We start from the raw sequence: 20,046 nt of genomic DNA, 5'->3' as shown, positions 1-20,046 counted from the left end.
CTTCAGGTTCACAGCCACATGGATAGAAATGTAATCCATTTCGTGAGAGCAAAACTCATCCATCATCACAGATCAGTGAAATCAGGGCTTAGCAAATGTAAGAATGACTGTAACATAACATTGCTCAAAATTTCCATGCTTATGTCTGGCATAACGAGTTGGTGCACAATAATGTTGTGCTAGTCACCACCAAGGTCTTTAGCCTACAAAGATGGCACTAAACTATTTACCACCCAATCTAACAGCAAGTGGCTTACACTTGGCTAACACAGCAGCTTGCAACAGTTACAAGCAGAAGTCCTTAGTCTGACCAGTACCCAAGACAAAAAACAAACCTATGTGTTCTTTACTCAGGGTTGACCTTTTGCTTCTTTGAGTGCTCCTTGTTTTTCTTGGCCTCGCGGCGCTCCCTCTTCAGTCCCTTAATGTCGTTCGATAAGGTCAACTTTCCAACCTGAATTCAGTAAAAACCATGAATCAGGTTATCATGTCAAAAGCAATCTCGACCTTTTTTATTGTTCAAAAATAAAAAATCGATACAGACCTGTTGGTCTGGCATGTAGACCTTGCCCAACCTGCCCTGCACTGGATCCTTGGTGACATTTTTCACCTGCAAGAAGGTTCATGATAGTGACTCAGGAAGATTTCAGTGAGAATGTAACACAAAGGGCCAGTGGTTGTTCAAGGCTAATGGAACCAAAGTTCACGAGCAATATCCAATACAAGATAACAGTGATTCAGATATACCTTCTTAGCATGTTCAGCAGTCTTCATAGCTTCTTTCTTCAAGCTTTCAACTGGAAGCCTGTGCCTCCTAACCACCAGATCCATTGAAGGTCCAACTTCAACCAGCTCCATTCTAGGAATAGATGTGCCTGATCTTTTTAGGCGGAGAGCACAATGCATCATGTAGACAGTAGTAGGAGAGATTGCTGTGCACACATACATCCGATCTACACCCGCAAGGTTTAAGTTCTCTACAACCTGCATTTAACAGCAACAGTTTATTATGAAGCTCAAGACAATATCCATGTCCTGCATACCAGGTTATATTAACAAATGGATCACCTCTCCTCTAAAAAGATCAAGCAGCACTTCTTTCAAATGCTTCAGCTCAGAGCTCTCAAAGTGTTCTCCTATGAAGGCAAAGAAAGGCTTTGATCCAAGTTTTGGTGCCAGCTTCTTATCATAAACATAAGATTCCATCGATTTGTAGTTCTCAACTCCTACTTCAACAAGGTCATATATGTGATGGTCATACGTTCTTCCCAAAATCAGATTGTTGGGCCTCTTTTTTGAATGAGAACCATACTGCAGCACAATTTCAAAATACAATTGGAAACAATGGAGTCAGCTTAAGACAAATCATCAAATCACCACGTTCAAGATATGAAAACATAGACTCGAACATTAAAACAGAAATAGAAAATGGCATACTCTTTTTCATATAGATTTCTCAGAGGTTGTCAGAAATTCATTGTGTAGCTCATTAGATTATTCTACTTCTACTCCACACCATGAATTATTTACAGCATCAGCAAATACAGTATGACATCATTTTGCAATGGAAACCATTAACTTTCACACTGAGCACCAAATAACAAACTACGAACTAGTCGGAATGATGTCACTCACCACTATAAGGCTGCAGTCTGTCTTGAGGGAGAAAAACTCCAGAGAAGATTCTCCACCACTTTCAAAAGGCCTGATGTTGTCATTCTTCTTGGTGTACTTCACAGCATTATCACGCTTCAGGTGGTAAATATCGGACAACACAGAGTTCAACACAGCACTAGTCTTGGTACCATGGAGGATCAGCGTCTTCTTGCCGGTCTCAACCTGTCAAAATTTCAGCAGAAGCCAGATATGAGATTCAGTCACAAAGAAACATATGTGCTATTTCCATTTTCAGTGTCTTATTAGTATACAAGGTTCGAAATATGGAGGACCTCCTAATACCTATAGCAGCAACCTAACATAAAGAATTCCACATGATTTTCAGCATAAAGAATAGTCAATTGCACACTCTACCAAAAGCTCACACCTTTTTCCAGTTAGCCGACCCACTGCTAGATTTGCTAAATTATATAGAGCTACATTGCTGGCAACAGATAACAAGAATACAGGAAGGTAAAGACAGGATATGAGCAGAACACAAGAATTGCCGAAGGTTATCCCAATATTGCCTTATCGGTGCTGTTTGTTCTAAGATGGTTCCCTGCACACTGACCCATCAGGGCAGCAGCAGAGCAACCACAATGTTTCGTGGCAGTGGTTGATAGGACATGGTGCCCTAGTAGTATCCAGTAGCAACAAATCTTTTTTTGAAGAGCCAAATACAAACATTGAATCATGTCTTTGCGACACATCGAGCCAGCGGTCATCCTTGTGAGGGCACCCTGCAGACAAGAGTGTGCCTGCGGAAGCCATTAATTGTGTCGGTGAGTGGCGCGGCCGGTTAGGGGAGGGACGCACAACAAGGGCGAGGGGTTTTGGTCATCTGGTGGCAGCCCACGGCGAGGAGCAGGGCCGCACCACATAGTGTGGAGGCTTGCCATACACAAGTTTTATGAATCAGATGAGGTATATCCGGACAACATAAGTATTAGCAGAAATATACACCCTCATCGATGGGTATTACGAACTGATAGTAGTTTATGTCTGAACTCTGAAGCTATCCCTATTCTCTCGAGAGATTTCTAAGTTTACTCTCTGATGCCATATCTCACTGGAATGCCACCACTAATCTGCACGATTTGGAAAAAAAAAAAGGGCGGGGGCCTAATTTGGTGAAACCCCTGAGCGGCGCTCATTCTGCAGAAGTCCTCTGGATACGGCCCCGCCCCTCGACAGCACGCCGCGAGCCGCAGGAGAACGGGGGTGGGAGGAGGGGCAGAGAATGAAAGCTTACGAGCTTGGGCGCGTGCTTGAGGAGCTCCCGCCTGGCGCGCTTGGTCTTGGGCACCCTAATCGCCGCCACCATCTTCTCGCTCCGCTCCGCTCCAAGCCGCCGCCGCCGCGGAGAACAAGCTGAAGACGAGTAGAGGAGGCTACCTGACAGCACGGCAGTACGGCACCCGGCCACTAAACCCTAGAAACCCCGCGCCGCCCCGATTTTGTTCAGGAGGAGAGGAATCGCGCCAGGCAAAGGCCAGACAGAGAGGCGGCGTCGAAGAGAACGGCGGCGCAGCGCACGGAGCCGCCTGCCTTAAGCCGGCACATGGGCTGTTCTGGGCTGACCTGACCAGCCTGTTGGGCCTTGTACTTTCTCTCTAGGCCCATCAGCACTCAAGGCCTCTCAAGATCTCTCTCCCTTGCCCAGTTGCCCCCCTTCGCTTCCGTTGCACGCGACTGCCAGGCGGACAGGCTCCTCCCCGGCACTAGCCGTTAACCCCACGCCGACCAACGGTCGCCAAGCCTCCTTCCCGCCGCGCGCCGCTCTATTAATGCTCGCCTCCTCACTCTCCGATCCACTCCATCCCTCGCGCCCCTCCCTCCCCTGCCTCTCGATCTCTCTGCTCTCTCGCAGTGGCCGATCGCGATCCGACCCAAGAAAGCAGCCGGCGACAGAAGCGCGAGGTGATCGATGGCGTGCGGCGGCGGACGCGCGGCACACAAGGCGTTCCTGCTGTGCAACTACACGCTGCTGGGCGCCGCGTCGGCGTGCATCTTCCTCACGCTCTCGCTCCGTCTCGCGCCGTCCCCGTGCGGCCTGCTCCTCCTCTTCCTCCACGCGCTCACCGCCGTCTTCGGCGCCGCGGGGTGCTCGGGCTCCTTCACGGACGGCGGCGCGGGCGCCGGCCGCGCGCACGCCGCGCACACCGCGGGGGCCGTCCTCACCGCCATCTTCCAGGGCGCCGCCGCACTGCTCGCCTTCACCCGCACCGCCGACTTCCTCGCCGAGCTGCGCTCCTACGTCCGGGAGGAGGACGGTGAGATCATCCTCAAGCTCGTCGGCGGGCTTGGCACCGCCATCTTCGTCCTCGAGTGGGCCGCGCTCGCGCTTGCCTTTGCGCTCCGGCTCGACGACGATGGCGCCGAGGAAGCCGATCAGGTTACCAAACTTACCATGTCCGATTCTGCTCCGATCCAGCATTGCAGAGCCTGAAGACTGGGGAGATACTAAAGCAGAAATCATGAACGAGAGTTTTTTTTTTGTTTATTTGCGGATTGGGGATCGTTCCAACTGTTTGTTACAGATCATGTAACAAAGCGCAAAGGCAAATGTATTGCTTTGCTCTGTATTCGTTTCATTCATCTGATATGATATAAATTGGAAGGAACATTTTTGATTCAATGACTGTGCTCTGATCCTCTTCTCTTTGGACAAATTAATATGGTCAGTTTCTTTTTTCTTCTCTTTCGGAGACTTAGCAGTCTCGTAACTCTCGGGCATCAAGCTGCCTCCACACAGCATGAACGAAAAATAAGCTGGGCCTTGATTTAAAAAGCATGATCACTGATATAGTCGATGAGTATGCTTTGGTGATGTGTCAAGCTTTACCAAAAACAGAAATCTAAAGGTTTTCATTAACTAAGCTGACGATTTTTGCTATGATCCAATTTTAACGAACAGAAGTGGTAGATATTTTCTGAGGGAATATGTGATCAATTTTAATTTTTAGGTTCTTCTCTTGCATATGATTTTCAGTTGAGCATTCCTCTACTTCTGAAGGCTGAAGCCTCCACAGGACAGAGGTGGGCCGTTATTTCTACTTTGGGCCGTTGTAATTTTGTAATGCTGGGCCTATATGTACGGCCCACAAAAGCCAGGGTGTCCGCCTTGCTGCTACAAAACCAAGCACGTCTCCACTGCCGCCGCCGTTGTCTCGTCTGCGCATAGCTAGGGTTTGCGACTGCAGGGTTCGTGGCCTCTCTCAAGCGCAGCCATCATGGTAATTTCCGCTCCTCCCCAACTCCAACTGTATCTCATGCCCTTCCCCAACTCCAACTGTATCTCATGCCCTCCAAGGGGGTAGGTCGACGAACTGAGCATCTTTTAGGATTCAGAGGGCGAAATTTTTACGCCTTCGTTGTTCATGCTGTTTAACTAGTGTACAGTCGATTTGCTTTTTATCTGTGTAAGCGGATACCTTATCTTCAGATCTAACTGGCTTGTAGCGCTTCGTGTACATATCTTTCGGTTCTGTGTGTAGCTGGAATCAAATTCAGTAGTGAACTATGTGCGACTCAAAACTGTTATTGAGTTAATACTTCCCAAGAAAAGTGAGGCGATTATGAGATCCGAATGTTAAACTTTGGAATTATATAATTTATTACAGGAGCTATACACTGAATTGCGGTATTTATCCTTTAATTAATTTAATTTTATAATGCCATTGAGTAAACGCTGTTGGGGATAACTTTAATTTAGATTCTAATAGTAAAGTGCTTAGCCTAAAGGTTAGTTTCTTACATGATAGTTATGTCGTGATGCTGATCAGAAATGGTAATTTGTTTTGTCGTAAGTGGTGGGTTCTGACCTTTTAGTTTTGCTGGTAGCCGAAGCAAATCCATGAGATCAAGGATTTCCTTCTGACAGCGAGGAGGAAGGATGCCCGCTCTGTGAGGATCAAGAGGAGCAAGGATGCCGTCAAGTTCAAGGTTCGCTGCTCCAAGTACCTCTACACACTGTGTGTGTTCGACACTGAGAAGGCCAACAAGCTGAAGCAGTCTCTCCCTCCTGGTATGTATCGCACTATGTATTTGGCATTGGCTAAACCCATTTTGATCTGCATGGTGTGTATCTAGATGTCTCCAGGGTTAGTGGAATTGACATTTTGTTTCATGGCTTACACAAGTGACCTTTTCACAGAATAGCAAGCCATTCTGTCAGATTTCTGACTTCTGACCATGTTACTGGTTTTGTTGCGCATGTAGTTTATTGTGAACATCATTTGAGAACCATTAGATTTTACATGCGCGCATCATATGAACTTTGCACGAGCTGTTTAATTTCTATTATTTTACGTGCTAATTGACTCTGGTTGTTGCTCAGGTCTTTTAGCTGAAAGCTCCTCTGTTCTTTGCCTCAATAGTCATAACTCAGAAGACCCCCTTGCAATATCATTGGTTCCTGTGAATGTCAGCTTACTTTGTTGGAGTGATGTAGGAATTCATGTCACTACTACTGATTATGCCTTTGTGCTCCATGATTGATCATGCCCCTTTAAACAGAGTGTTTAGTTAAATCTTAGGTTGTACATGCTTTCTTTGATTTTGTTCTACCCGACAGGCCCTCTGCTAAGAAGTATTAGACAAGGATTAGATCAGAAATTTGGTTCTATTGTGCGCATCAGTGCATCTGCCTCCATGTATCCCCATTTTTATTTTGTTTCAAGTTGAAACATGGATGTGAAATTTCCCGGCCACTTTGCAAGATACTGATTTTTTAACTCTTCTTTTGGCAGGCTTGAGCGTGCAGGAGGTTTAAGCCTTGGAAATCGTGACTATGGTTCCGACGCTGGTTGCTTCAAAGATTTGCCAATCTACCTTCGATTTAGCTTCTGTAGGTGACTTCTGAGTGTTTTAAAGAAATGCTGTGATCGAGACAAATGTTATGTGAAAGTAATATGATGGCTGGTGAGCCTCCATTTGATGTTCCAATGGATTCTCATGTTATTCTCATTTCTCGTGAATCATGTCCATACATCCTTGATTGTTTTCTACTGCGGAATGTTTTGCTAGCTGCACCACTACTTATGTGATATGAGAAGAGCAGTTATCACTTATCAGGTTTAATGCTAATTGTTTTGCTTATGGACTAGGGGGTCAATTAGATCAGACCACTAGATCTTGATGGCCTTGGCCCTTGGAAATGAACAGCAGTAGCTTCATGTTGTCAAAAAATCAAATTAGAGGCCTGTTTGTGCTATTGCTAAAGTTTAGTTTAACACTTCCACCCATTAGCTGGAGACATGGCTAATGGATAGAGTTAAAATTCATGAAATGTCACTTTTACCCTTTATATCCTCACCTTCCCCTTTTTCTCTTTCACAAGCCATTAGTACCCATTAGCTCTACCCCACCAGCTAATGCTTTTTGCACCTTTTTAGGGTGGGCTAAAGTTTAGCTCTCCTATTAACCCTTCTGTTTGGATAAGCCAATGCATAAAGATGCTAAATTTTAACATTTTCACCCATTAGCATTTGGATCCAAACAGACCTAGGATCGGCAAACGGGGAATTTGAGAAAACCCAACAGCAAGCATGAGAGGATACATACTTGTATATCAAATTTCTTATAGTTCAACACCTGTAAGTTTTATATTTCCATGTGCCCGTTGACCAACAACAACCTGAGGTAGTTGATGCAGCTGTCGCATGGCATCACAGGTGATTTGTCATACGTGCAATTTTCAATTCCATTCGCCAAATACTCGTGACTTCTGACGAACTTAACACTAGCACATCAACCACTGAATATACCGTGCACCATCTTTTTAAGTCCGAGTGACACTTGAAGCCGCGACGACCAAAAAATGGTTCTTCCGCCGTGAAGCATGCAGCGTGGCACTGGCAACAACACGTCGTCCCGGTGACATGGCGGCCTCCTACTGGGTACTGGCGGCCGCCGCAGCTCCGGCGAGCGGCGATTCGCTGCATGGCTATCCGATGACGAGGCTCAGCGGTTAACGTCGTGCTCAGTGGCCGGCACCCGGCAGCTCGGTCTCCGGGGCCCACAGCTCGGATGGGAAGTCGCGGTCCACGGTGGACTTTGACAAAGTCAACGTCGTCGCCTGCCCGCGTCGCTGTCCCACATGGCCGGTCCGCCACGGAAGACCGGACCGGCCTTCGCACTGCCGGTCTCCACCAGCGAGTGACCTCCCCACTCTTTAGCAACCTGGCCCGCCCTTTCACGATAACCACAAGAATGCCATTCCCCTTGGCAAGATGGCGCGGCAGGTAGTGGCATTTACGTGAATAAACTGTGAACCTAAGCCCCTTCTCGGTCCCGTTCGCGTTACAAATATTCCCTTCGCGGTTCCCAGTTGCCCACCGGGAGTGGTGGGAAAGCTCGCTGCCGTTCAGGTGGGGTGCTCGGGGTGAGCGGCGGCTGCTGAGGGCGGGGCGATGGGCCGCGCCTTCCTCCACCGCGCGCTGGTCCTCGCGTCGTTGCTCCTCCTCGCCTCCGGCGAGATCTTCTTCGAGGAGCGATTCGATGGTACTGTGCTGTGCCTGCACCCGGGTTGATTTTGTTTCCGGTTTAGCTAATTGGCGTGCTCGATTCGGTGTCGGCGGTTGTCCTCGGGGGGCGATTCGATGGCACTGCGACTGTGCCTGGTTAATTTGTTGTTCGTTTATGCTATCCGATCGTTTAGTTTGGTGTCACTGTCGCCAGTTACTGCTGACACCGAGAGATTCAGAATCCCAGCTCGTTGGTCCAGAGAGTCGTCTATTTTTCCTATGGTTTTGCTTTCAAAAGTGGTCAATTTAATCTAGAGAGATTGTTATTGGTAGTTGTGCCTTTTGGTATGCTAGAGAGATTCCAACCTCCAGGAGTTATATTGGTAGTTGTGTCAATTTAATCTAGAGAGATTCCAACCTCCAGGAGTCAAAGAACAGGGCCTGATAGAGTGTGAGTTAACTTACGGTTCTGTTGATGAGATGTCTTGTGCAATCCAAGGGCTTATCAGTATTTGATGCCCCTATGCTCAAATCTCTTGTCCTTAGGCGCATTTTTTTTTGTTTGTGCCTAATAAATTGTGCAAAATGGTAACATTCAGATGGGTGGGAGCACCGTTGGGTGAAATCGGATTGGAAGAAGAGCCAAGGACAAGCTGGAACGTTCCGCCACACAGCGGGAACCTATTCTGGAGATCCTGATGATAAAGGTGAGGGTCTATTCATGGGTGGACCTATGTTATGTGTAGTAAGGGGCTTATGACCCCCTTTATTTGTTGAAGTATTTTGTATTTTACAAAGAGAAGTTCTATTACTTGATAGTGACAGTGGGTATTTTTAACACTCAGTTTCCAGCTAGGTACGCCCTGGGTCTATTCATGTTATTTCTAGCATTTTTTTAATAGAAAACTTCAATCACAGGAGTTCAGCCTGTACCAGTTTCATTTGGTCCCTGTTTTTATTTTGTCATGAACATTTCAAAAAAGAGATAGGAGCATTTCAAGATTTGAACATACTCTATCGATTATCTCACCTTTTAAACCAAAAAAAGATATAGCCATGTTTTGTCATGGTTTGATACATGCATCATATGATTATTTGCATTCTTCAACCACTTTTCAGGTATACAGACAACTGGGGATGCCAGACATTTTGCTATATCAGCAAAATTCCCGGAATTTAGTAACAAGAACCGAACATTGGTGATCCAGTACTCTCTAAAGATTGAGCAGGATATTGAATGTGGTGGTGCTTACATCAAACTTATGTCTGGCTATCTCAACCAGAAGAAATTTGGGGGCGACACTCCTTACAGGTCAATTTGCTCACTATTTTTTGCCTAAAAATTCACTTCGTTTATGATGTTCCTTCATAGAATATTCAAGATTACAGATATTAAATGTGTTTTTGTCTATCCATGAACTCTATAGCTGTAACCTTTCAGTTTCACCTCAAACTCAAAGCAGAACAAAAATTTCAGTAAAGCCTGGTAGTGGTCCCACATTAGGAGCTTGTGTATATGCCTAGAGAATCACCAATGGTAACTTGGTCATCTGTTGAAATTTATCACAGTTGTCAAGGGCAGTCTTTACCAATAATTATTAAAATACTGTTTTAGCCTGCTTCAATCTCATAACATAAACTGTTTTTTTCTTCAAAAAGACAATGAGCATCATGAAAATATCTTTACTGGCAAGTACCAGCTGAAAATTGGTTGGAGGATAATCTAAAACTTTGAGGCTAGCCTAGGCAGGACATGCCATGAAATGATCTAGGGACTAATGTACAGGGTCCTCATTGCCTTCCTATTGAACTGTTAGTAATTGCTCGGTCTGTCTTATCTTCTGCTGACTGTCTTGATGTTTACTATGCAGCTTCATGTTTGGGCCTGATATATGTGGGGACCAGAAAAAGAAGCTTCATCTCATACTTTCATACCAAGGGCAAAACTACCCTATCAAGAAAGAGCTAAAATGTGAAGCAGACAAGTTGACACATTTTTACACATTTATTCTCAGACCTGATGCCACTTATAGCCTCCTTATTGATAACCGGGAGAGAGAATTCGGGAGCATGTACACTGACTGGGATATCCTTCCTCCTCGTAGGATCAAAGATGTTAATGCAAAAAAGGTTTGGGATTTTCTGGCATGTTAAAAGCATTGTCATACAGTAATTTTGAACGTGCCTTTCCTCATACATTTGTTTCTTTCAGCCAAAAGATTGGGATGACAGGGAATATATTGAAGATCCTGATCAAGTTAAGCCAGAGGTATGTTTTGTCATATTTCCTGTCTTAAACTTATCTTGATCAATAATTCTCTATAACCTTTTTACTTGCGCTGACCAGGGATATGATTCAATTCCTAAAGAGATACCTGATCCAAAGGACAAAAAGGTATACATGACTTGAGTTCTGATTTTTTTTAAAAATATATAAATCCGTTTCAGTTTTAACAATTTAACTGGCACTTTCATGCTTCAGAGCACTTATTCGAATATCAGTATGCAAATGATACACCTTTACAATTTATATTATGAGACAAATGAGGATAGAAAAATGTTCGATTTTTACTCTTTCAAGCTTTTAACTACTGCTTTCTTTTCAAACATTCTAGTCACTCTTCATGATTCACTAGTGGGTGGCAATAATTTCTAGACATCCATCACTAAACAAACACAAGATGATGATACTTATCTTTTATGCTAAATCAGCCTGAATCATGGGATGATGACGACAATGGTATATGGAAGCCCAGAATGATACCTAATCCAGAATACAAGGGACCATGGAAGCGGAAGGTTTATTTCTTGACTAGTTACCTTCACATAACCTTTTATTTCTTTGAATAGTTATGTACTCATGCATTTCTGCTCTCAGAAAATTAAGAATCCTAACTACAAAGGAAAGTGGAAGACCCCATGGATTGACAATCCAGGTGAGAGACATATATCAAATCTTCCACCTTGTGATAGTAATGCCCTTTACATATTGCCTTGTAGATTATGTCTACCGTTTGTCACATAACAGTTTTATGTACTCCTCCTGACAGTAATTTTACTGCATATCTGACTTTGAACTGAATCTTGCATGCTCGATCCCAAATTAATTGAACTATCTTTTTGCAGAGTTTGAGGATGACCCAGACCTATACGTTCTGAAACCTTTGCAGTATGTGGGGATTGAAGTCTGGCAGGTACCAAATATCGTAGTTGGTCAAAGACGTGTACCCTCATCACAATCCTTGGTTGTTCAAATGACACGATTCCTATATGAACTTACTACTACCATGATATACAGGTCAAAGCTGGTTCTGTTTTTGACAACATTTTGATTTGCGATGATCCCGACTATGCAAGACATGTTGTAGACGAAACTTTTGCTGCAAATAAGGAGGTAGGCACACGACATGTGATCCATGCTGTCTCCCCCCTGGGAACACTGTTCTCATTTTATTTCTGTACTGCAGGCTGAAAAGGAGGCCTTTGAAGGAGCTGAAAAGAAGAGGAAGGCTAGAGAAGAAGAGGTTAATTAGCATGGAATCTGATCCTCTTCCTACTCTGGTTGCCATTGTCTGTTAACAATTCTGAATGTGAGCCTGAGCGGAGTTAGCCGGTGTTGCTTTTTCACAGGAAGCACGGCGGGCGCGAGAGGAAGGGGAGAGACGAAGGCGAGAAAGGGATAGGGACCGTGGCAGGGACCGTTTCAGGGATAGATACAAGGTACATTTCTTCCCTTTGCCATATACTGGATCCTTCTTGTCATATAGGCTCTTCTTCTCTTGGTTTGTGGTTCAGTATTTGTTAATTTATCCATGGCCTTCTTAAGGATTATCTGCCAAAGGTTTCAGGCTGTAGGAGTGTAGGTCCTTGCTTCCCTGTAGATAGGCAATATAAATGATTGCACGAATAATAAGGCAATAATAGACATGGCTGGCACACCAGTGAAGAATTTTAGACTTCATCACTCCAGTGAATAAATTTAGCGGAACTGTGTGCCAAGTGTTCATAGCTGCATAGTCAGTGTCAGTAATATGGTAGAGTGCTTTATCTATCAACCATATGCTGACATATTCTTTCTGTCCTCTTCGTTTGCAGCGTCATAGGCACTACGACTACCATGTAAGTTGCAAAGCATCGTCATTTCGTATTCTGGAACGCCCAAAGTTATACAAGAAAGAGGTATCTGACGTTATAAATTGTTTGTTTCATGCTTAGGACGAGCTGTAGATCTTGCACTCTTTCAAAATCTGCTGGACATCAGTTGCCGACCATGGAAGTGGACCTTGATGATTGTGTCAATAAGAAGTATCACTTTGGGGCAAAGATGTTTGAAGTCCTTAGCCAATATTGTTAGTCCTGGAGATTACACGTGAAGAACTTGTTTGTTGTACAACTGAAACAAACTGAACCTGTGGTTTTCGTACAGATTCACCACGCCACGTACGGCTGTAACTAAATTTCCACGTGGCCCATGAAATGTGAGCTGGAGCCTGTAGCCCTGTAGTACTGTTCTTGCACTCTTCTTAAATCTACCGCTGCTCTGTTTTCAGGACAAGAACAACATGAATAGTCTGATTGAGCGCGTTTTTGTGGCCCGCTTCCAATAAAACAAAATGGTCTGTCCTTGTAATTGACGTACTCCGCGCTCAACTTTTTACTATTTCAGCCGTGCACACATCTCAAAATGACAAATGGCACAACTTGACCTCCTTTTTGCAAATAAAGAAAGCTTTATTAAATGTTTGTAGAGTTAGAATCCTGGTCAACCAGCTGTTGAACGCGGGATGGGAATTTACCGCGAAGCTGAACCAGCACGCGCTCGTTGCGAGCGGTGCTGGCGCGCGATGCGTCCGCCGGTCCGCGGCGCGAGTGCGCGATGGGCCCCGTGCGGGAGATTCGGCAGGCACGCAGGTGTGCGTGAGTTTTTCTTTTCTTTTTTCCCTTTCTATTCAATCATTTTTTCATACCATTAATACTAATTTATAGTGTTTGTGTACAAGTTACGTGCATAAAATGTCTAAAAGCGTTCTTGTAGAAGTTGTGGCAAATATTATACGCATAAACTATGTATTGCATGAAAATTATGCTACAATTAACAAGTTGTAAAAAAAATTATATCATAAGTTGTGTATATAAGTTATAACTTTTTAAAAATGAAAATTCGAAATTGTCCTTTAAAAGTTGTATGTAAAAATTATATGTATAAGTTGTGTATGCTATAAATGTTATTCTAACGAATTATTCTGCAAGAATTTTGTCAGGAACAAGTTATGAGTTAAAGTTATATGTATAAATTATAATATTTTAAAAATAGAAAGTTGTGGAATTCAAAACTTTCTAAAAAAAAGAAAAGTTCGGAGGGACTGGACAGTTGTCGGGGATCGTTGGCTGCTTGGGCTCTTGGCGCGCCCATTAGGAGGCCCCGGAATTTACCGCACAGTGATGTAGTCATTTATTAGCTAAACTAGCAAGCTCATGGGCAGTCTTGTTCGGCTCTCTCTTTACATGATTGAAAACAACCTTGGGCAACTTCTTGGGGTGTTAAATTATATTAATGAAAATGTGGTCCATGTAACTAAGGATATAATTCCTGTATTAGAAGGCCTCTGTGTGATGGTTGCTAGGCTAAAGGAATAAGAATTATTGGGTTGCAATACCCCCTCCTCTCCCTTCAAATAAATTTGTACGTGCATTATCTTTAGACCCAAAGGTCAATTGTTAGCACGTATAAAAGGAATGTGTGTTACTGTTATACACGGATGGCTATGGTTAGAAACATGCAGAATATTTGGGCATGTGAAATGTATCTAGCTCGCACAGGAATTTGCTCGTGCATACGTTGGTAGGTCAGTAAAGCAACGTGATAGCAGCGCTAAGGATCATGCATGCGTTGCTTAAACCTGTTTGGATCCCTCGACTAAACTTTAGTTGCTAAAATTTAGCTGCTATGAATCTAAACAGGGTCCGCTAAAACTTAGCTAAATCTTAGTTGGAGCCAAAAAGTGATTTAGCCTTTAGCTAGCCAAAAGTTGCTAAAATTTGCTAAAAGTTGAGAAAGCAGCATTAACTCATTGTCCGTCTCCCCCGACTTTTTTGTTTTTAGCCTTTTTTTCAAAAGATTCTCACAAATAGGCTCCTAGAGGAAATATTTCGGAAAATGGACCCTGAGCTTGACGCCAGCATTGGTGGCGCCAAGCATACACGCCTCAGCGCCAGAGCCACTGGCGCCTAGATCCTTGCGCAGGTGATGACCTGGATGCTGACATGGTGAGGCTGGCGCTAAGCTTGGCGCCATAGATCTTGGCGCCAAGGTTGGGTGGCGCCAAGCTAGGTTACACAAGCACGGGAGGTTTCCTTTCTCTGTTTCGCATTGCACAATTTCCCAGCCGGCCCGCCGCTTCTCCCCACCCTCCCACTGCTCGTCCCCGCGGCTGCCCGACGGTCCTCCCCGCGCAGGCCCGCCCGCCGCTCCCTACGCCCTCCCGACGGTCCTCCCCGCGCGAGCCCACCCGCCCGCCCGCCGCGGGTCCACGCGCCTCCCCGCGACCATCCCCTACAAGGTAATATAGGATAGTTAGATACAATTTAGATATGTAGATATAATTTAGATAGATATAATTTAGATAGAATAGGTAGAATTTAGATAGATAGAATAGTTGGATAGATAGTTAGATAGAATAGTTAGAAAGAATTTTCTTCGTATGTAATTTTCTTTACAAAGTTATATAGTTAGTATGGTAGTTAGTTAAATAGTTATATACATAGTTACATAGTTAGTTAGTAGTACTTAGTAGTTAGTAGTGAATTTGATAGTGAATTTGGTAGTTAGTTATTTCATACAAGAGATCTTGTATTTAGTATGCTTCATTTATCTTTTACTAAATGAGTTGTGCGTCGTTATGTGTACGGACTAGATGGACAACCTAGTTAGCATCTATCATGGAGGTACCGTGGAAAGTGATCATTATGGATATGTTGAGCTTGTTGAAATGCAAAGCGTGGCTGTGTTATTCGATGAGAAGTCTTCATTTTGTGAGTTGGTTACAAGGGCTCGGGAGGAGCTACATTGCCATGGAGATGATGGCATCGTAGTGGAGGGTGTACTTCACCTAGGTACCCCTCCCAACCTTCTAAGGAAGATGATCCTAATTCGGTGTGCAGAGCAGTGGGAGAAGTATTTGAGATCGGTTATGAAGTGCCACTTCCAAACTTTGGACGTGGTTGTGCGTCAGACGTTAGTTGATCCCATCCCTCGCCGGTCTTCCCCACCAATGGGTCACCCTCCTGTCCCGGAACCTGTTATCGATGTGGAGGTTGCACCTACGGTTCCTGATGCTGAATTTGCCCCCAATGAGGTAGTTGGAGATGCTTGTCTGACTCTTGATGCTGTGGCAGATCTTCCTCATGAGATCCTGTTGACACAGAATCATCCGAGTGTCTTATCCGCACGCTTATTGGGAGCAACCCCCCTTCATTACATCCATTTTTTTCCTTCTTTCTCCAAATTTCTACTTATGTTGCCGGAGACATTCCTTACAATGTGGATGTGCCCCCAGTTGCTGCGCAAGTGCACTGTGGAGATGGATTTCGTGGCTCCAATAGTGTTAAAATTATGAGGTGGTTCACACTCCCTTCAAGCCTTATAAGAATGATAAAGTTTTTCTTGAAAGGGACTTGACTCCTTTCCCGAATGTGGGAGGAGTTTAAGATGAGGGAGACATGGGATACATGGGAGAGGCTCCACCTCAAGGTGATGATGCTCAGGCTATGCCTCCTCCTTCTCCCCCAATGCAGCCATAGTGGGTACCTCCAGCTGGTTATTTTGACCCTTACTTCACCACCATGCAGCATAACATGAATGAAAACTTTCAGCATATGCAGCAGGGGCTCAGTTCACACCTTGAGGCATTTGGGCAGCAAATGGTGACAAACTTTCAGAATATGCAACAGAATGTGCATTAGCAAATTGATAACCATTTTGTGGCTTTTGGACACCATATCCACTCTACTATGTATGCACCCATCATGACTAGACTGCAACACGTTCAGGAGGGTCTACACAGTGATATTGAGACCTTGGACGCTAGATTCGGTGACTTAGACATAACTGAGCAGCGTCAGCAGGTTGAGGAGCGGCAGCATAAACTTTAGAATGACTTCAATACTTTGTCATCCAGCTTCTCGAGTTTCAATGATCATTTCTATAGCATATTTCCACCTCCGGCACCTCCCCCTGAGTTCTATCTTCATCAACCTTATTATCCTCCTCCACCGGAGGTTGAGGAGTGGCAGCATAAACTTTAGAATGACTTCAATACTTTGTCATCCAGCTTCTCGTGTTTCAATGATCATTTCTATAGCATATTTCCAGCTCCGGCACCTCCCCCTGAGTTCTATCTTCATCAACCTTATTATCCTCCTCCACCGGGGTCACAGGATGACTAGCCTCTTTTCGTACTTGATGGCAAAGGGGGAGAAGGTTTGCAGACTTGGAGTGGTGGATGTGTTGAAGAGGAAGCTCATGTAATGGATATTGCATTTATGTTTGCATGTACTTTGGTTTGTAATAATTTGCTTCGCACTAAAACTTGGGTGCAATTCGTGTTGAAATTTGTACGTGTCCTCTGCATCGGACTTGGCTACCTTGCAAGGATCGCCGCAAAAGCACATGGGCAGAACACCACTAGGCAGAGGCAATGGGTCGAAGGCATTTCTGGTCATCCGGCCATAACTACAATTTAGTTATTTTCGTTGTAAGAACCGAAAGCAATTAACATTAAACCTACACCTAGGGTTTCCAATTCGTTCCAGAACAATGAACCCATAACATGATAACGTGCATTGCTGAGGTTACCTTGGTTTCCTAGCTTTTCCATGCCTTGACATCCTACGGTTGCGTGAAACCCTAAGTTAAAACATCCGACTATTATATACCGAATCGACATGAAAAAAAACTATGAAGGAGTGAGGATACCTTGCTCTTGAAGATCCACGGAGCAAATCAAAGTTTCCAAGATCCCATAGGCCGATTTGTGATGTATGGCTAAATGGGGAGGTAGAAAAACCGAGAGGGAGGAGAAAGAAGAGGCTCGGGCAGGAAGGAGGCGGGTGTACATGTTAAAAAGCTCTATGGTGCCAAGCTCGGCACCAGGATGGGTGGCGCAAGCCTCGCCATGTCAGCATCCAGGTCATCACCTGCGCAAGGATCTAGGCGTCAGCGGCTCTGGCACCGAGGCGTGTATGCTTGGCACTACCAATGCTGGCACCAAGCTCAGGGTCTATTTTCCGAAATATTTCCTCTAGGGGCCTATTTGTGAGAATCTTTTGAAAAAGGGCTAAAAAATAAAAAACTCGGTCATCTCCCTCTCGTCGGTCTCCCTCCCTTTCCCCTTTTTCTTGCCGAGCGCCGCATGCTCCTCTCCTTCACCGCGCCGCACCCCTCCCTCCTCCCCGCACCGCCGCATCCCACTCCCAGCGAGGAAGCTGCGGGCGAGCCCCTACTATGCCACCCGCGCATCTAGGGAGGGACGGGGAAGCTTCGCCGGGACGGGCAGCCTGGGCCGGCCACCACCCCTCCCTCTTCCCCACGCCGCCGCATCCCACTCCCGGCGAGGCCTCCATGGGCGAGCTCCTCCTACGCCACCCGCACATCTGAGAAGGGGCGGAGCAGCTTCGCTGGGATGGGTGGCTTGGGCCGACCGCCACCCCTCCCTCCTCGCGCCCACCGTTGCTCCGCCTGCGTTGTGCTCCGGTCGCCGACACGCTCACCTGCGTGAGCTCTGGCCACGGCCGCGGCCGCCGACGCTCGACCCGTGCGATGAAGGAGACTATGGTGGAGGCGTGGAGCAGGATGACTGAAGGAGGATAAGGGAGAGAGAAGATTGATGGGAGGTGGGAGGAAGGGGTAGGATAGAGAAATACCTCTCCAACTAAAGTTTAGCTGGGGTCCAAACACATTCTAGCTATTTTTTAGCTAGCTAAACTTTAGTTCTAGATTTTAGCAGGCTAAAGTTTAGTTGGGATCCAAACAGGATCTTAAACTAATGACTTGACAATGGCTTACCTCTCCACTCAAACGAAGTTGAAAAGCCATGCGTTAGCTTGTGAGCTGTGACGTTTGAGCATCCAGGTTGTGGGTGTATAAATTCATGTGCCTATGAGTGGTGAAGGTACTGGACTGACCCGATAAAAATTACAACAAAGCAATGACAGTATACACATGAGAGTGGTTCTCTAATCATCAAGAGGGCAAGCAAAGTAGGAAGGAAGAGAGAAGAGAAATCTTTGAGATGCAAGGAGCAAACATGGCGCAAGGTGATTTTGCATATGAATGGACAAGCTGTGCCATGCACACATAAAAGATTATTTTATTTCAGTTGAACCATTTTGTGCTAATATGATCTTGTTAAGCTTCCGCGAATTGCTTTTATTCTAACATGGGGAACTCCAAAGCCTTCATATTGTTTAGCGATCAACTTATCATGCTTCCACATTAACTTTTTCTTGAACTACTAAGCCATCGATCATCTTTTCTCAATGTTGTATATATCTTGATAGATCTTCATGCAATTATCACTATGCTTTGATTATGCAAGCAAACAACCAATAAATACAATTTGCACTTGCATCTTTGTCTCTTTTCTCTAATTTAATATTTGCTTCTCATTTCTTTACTTTTGCATACTTCATTTGATATGATTTTTTCTTCGTTATTTACAATAAATGCCTTGCCAAAACTCAACAAGTTCATTAGTCCTTCAATTTCTTTATCAATTTTCCTTTTTTGTGATCAATGACAACAAAAAGCTTACAAAAGATTGATAAAAAAAGATTTTGAATCCAATGATATATTGAGCTCCCCCTAAATTTGTGCATTGAACAAATTTCAAAATTTGGCTTTAAATGCCAAATGCACATATTCAAGGTAAATTGTGGGAACTCCCTAATCATGCAATGAGGAATCTTATATGGCTCTCCTTACCCCCCCTCCCACAGAAAAAAAAGGTATGCAACGCGGGACAAACCCATATCATTACCATCACAAGAGGTAGTACCGGATATCATTACCATCACAAGAGGTATCAACCAAACATCGAAATACTTTCTAACTCCCATCAAATGGAGTTCATCAAGACGCGCCACCTCGATTCAGAAAAAAAGACACCCCACCTCCGCTGTCTACTTCCAAGTAGCGGTTCTTCCATCAGTAGACCAAGTTCTACTTCATGACTCTGGTGGTCTGTTGTCATCGGTTCGGTTCAATACTAGCCACTGCGGGGATCCATCGAATCTACCTCATGCTCTCTAACACTACTCTTCTTCAACAACACACCTCGTCGGAGATGTTCTTCATTGAAGCATCTTGTCCTTACCCCAATCTCTGCGCTAAGCAAAGAGGCCTACTCCGGCATCATCGTGCCGTCGGAGAGCTCATCGGTGTCGACGTCCTTGACATCAGGACTACAAACATGTCTCCTTCGCTTCTCTGTGTGTGGCGACGCATGTTGGAGTAAGTTGCTCTTGTACGTGTCCATCGAGGACTTGGTGTGTGCCGCCACCTTGGTTAAAGGTGTTTCTATAATGCTACTTGTGCTTTATTAGTATAAATATAAATTAATTATAATAAAACCTCAACGACATCGAGGCCCATCTATGTCCGTGCCCGTAAACTGCCTGCGCTAATAGGAGGGAACGTGATGGGGTCTTCTTCCGTGTAAGGTGGGGGTTTCTGGGAGGTTGACCGGAGGTAGTAGTTTAAAGATTACTTTCGATGAGATGCATGGTGTGCTTGCTAGCTAGAACTACAACTAGAAGACGATAGGCTCTTGTTATCTTTGGTGGTGTCATCTTATATGTGCGTGTGTGTGTGTGTGGATGAGATCAACTTGTGTGTTTATGATCCCTCTTTACATCAAGATAA

General features: G+C 44.8%; 3 protein-coding genes across 3 annotated transcripts; 2 read left to right on the top strand and 1 right to left on the bottom strand.

The window, feature by feature from the left end:
- Window positions 1-72: 72 nt before the first annotated feature.
- LOC101779832 (ribosome production factor 2 homolog) lies at window positions 73-3,181 on the bottom strand. The gene is made up of 6 exons (XM_004961525.3): window positions 2,912-3,181; window positions 1,636-1,839; window positions 1,069-1,311; window positions 748-984; window positions 545-610; window positions 73-454 (listed from the first exon to the last, which is right to left on the bottom strand). Exons 1-6 carry the CDS (start codon window positions 2,981-2,983, stop codon window positions 347-349), a joined length of 930 nt encoding a protein of 309 aa, XP_004961582.1. The 5' UTR covers window positions 2,984-3,181; the 3' UTR covers window positions 73-346.
- A 247-nt stretch (window positions 3,182-3,428) lies between these two features.
- On the top strand, window positions 3,429-4,297 carry LOC101780244. Its single transcript, XM_004961526.3, has one exon. It carries the CDS (start codon window positions 3,587-3,589, stop codon window positions 4,106-4,108), a length of 522 nt encoding a protein of 173 aa, XP_004961583.1. The 5' UTR covers window positions 3,429-3,586; the 3' UTR covers window positions 4,109-4,297.
- Window positions 4,298-7,987: 3,690 nt separating this feature from the next.
- Window positions 7,988-12,760, top strand: LOC101777678 (calreticulin-3). Its single transcript, XM_004961520.3, has 14 exons — window positions 7,988-8,163; window positions 8,726-8,833; window positions 9,246-9,438; window positions 9,998-10,256; window positions 10,339-10,395; window positions 10,474-10,521; window positions 10,839-10,925; window positions 11,005-11,062; window positions 11,253-11,320; window positions 11,425-11,520; window positions 11,594-11,650; window positions 11,757-11,846; window positions 12,222-12,245; window positions 12,342-12,760. The coding sequence occupies exons 1-14, from the start codon at window positions 8,073-8,075 to the stop codon at window positions 12,351-12,353; spliced, it is 1,248 nt and encodes a 415-aa protein (XP_004961577.1). The 5' UTR covers window positions 7,988-8,072; the 3' UTR covers window positions 12,354-12,760.
- Window positions 12,761-20,046: the final 7,286 nt, after the last annotated feature.

This window comes from Setaria italica, chromosome III (genome assembly GCF_000263155.2).
Source record: "Setaria italica strain Yugu1 chromosome III, Setaria_italica_v2.0, whole genome shotgun sequence".
NCBI classification, from domain to species: domain Eukaryota; kingdom Viridiplantae; phylum Streptophyta; class Magnoliopsida; order Poales; family Poaceae; genus Setaria; species Setaria italica.
This window is presented reverse-complemented; position numbering and strand designations above follow the sequence as displayed.

What these genes read in the sequence shown, in the direction of transcription:
- LOC101779832 (XM_004961525.3), bottom strand. Translation starts at nt 2,983, where the DNA reads ATGGTGGCGGCGATTAGGGTGCCCAAGACCAAGCGCGCCAGGCGGGAG. An exon ending in TCAAGCACGCGCCCAAGCTC is followed by an intron (nt 1,840 to 2,911) that starts GTAAGCTTTCAT and finishes AAATTTTGACAG; the next exon opens with GTTGAGACCGGCAAGAAGAC. An exon ending in TTGATCTTTTTAGAGGAGAG is followed by an intron (nt 985 to 1,068) that starts GTGATCCATTTG and finishes TGTTAAATGCAG; the next exon opens with GTTGTAGAGAACTTAAACCT.
- LOC101780244 (XM_004961526.3), top strand. Translation starts at nt 3,587, where the DNA reads ATGGCGTGCGGCGGCGGACGCGCGGCACACAAGGCGTTCCTGCTGTGC.
- LOC101777678 (XM_004961520.3), top strand. Translation starts at nt 8,073, where the DNA reads ATGGGCCGCGCCTTCCTCCACCGCGCGCTGGTCCTCGCGTCGTTGCTC. An exon ending in AAGATGTTAATGCAAAAAAG is followed by an intron (nt 10,257 to 10,338) that starts GTTTGGGATTTT and finishes TGTTTCTTTCAG; the next exon opens with CCAAAAGATTGGGATGACAG. An exon ending in CCCATGGATTGACAATCCAG is followed by an intron (nt 11,063 to 11,252) that starts GTGAGAGACATA and finishes ATCTTTTTGCAG; the next exon opens with AGTTTGAGGATGACCCAGAC.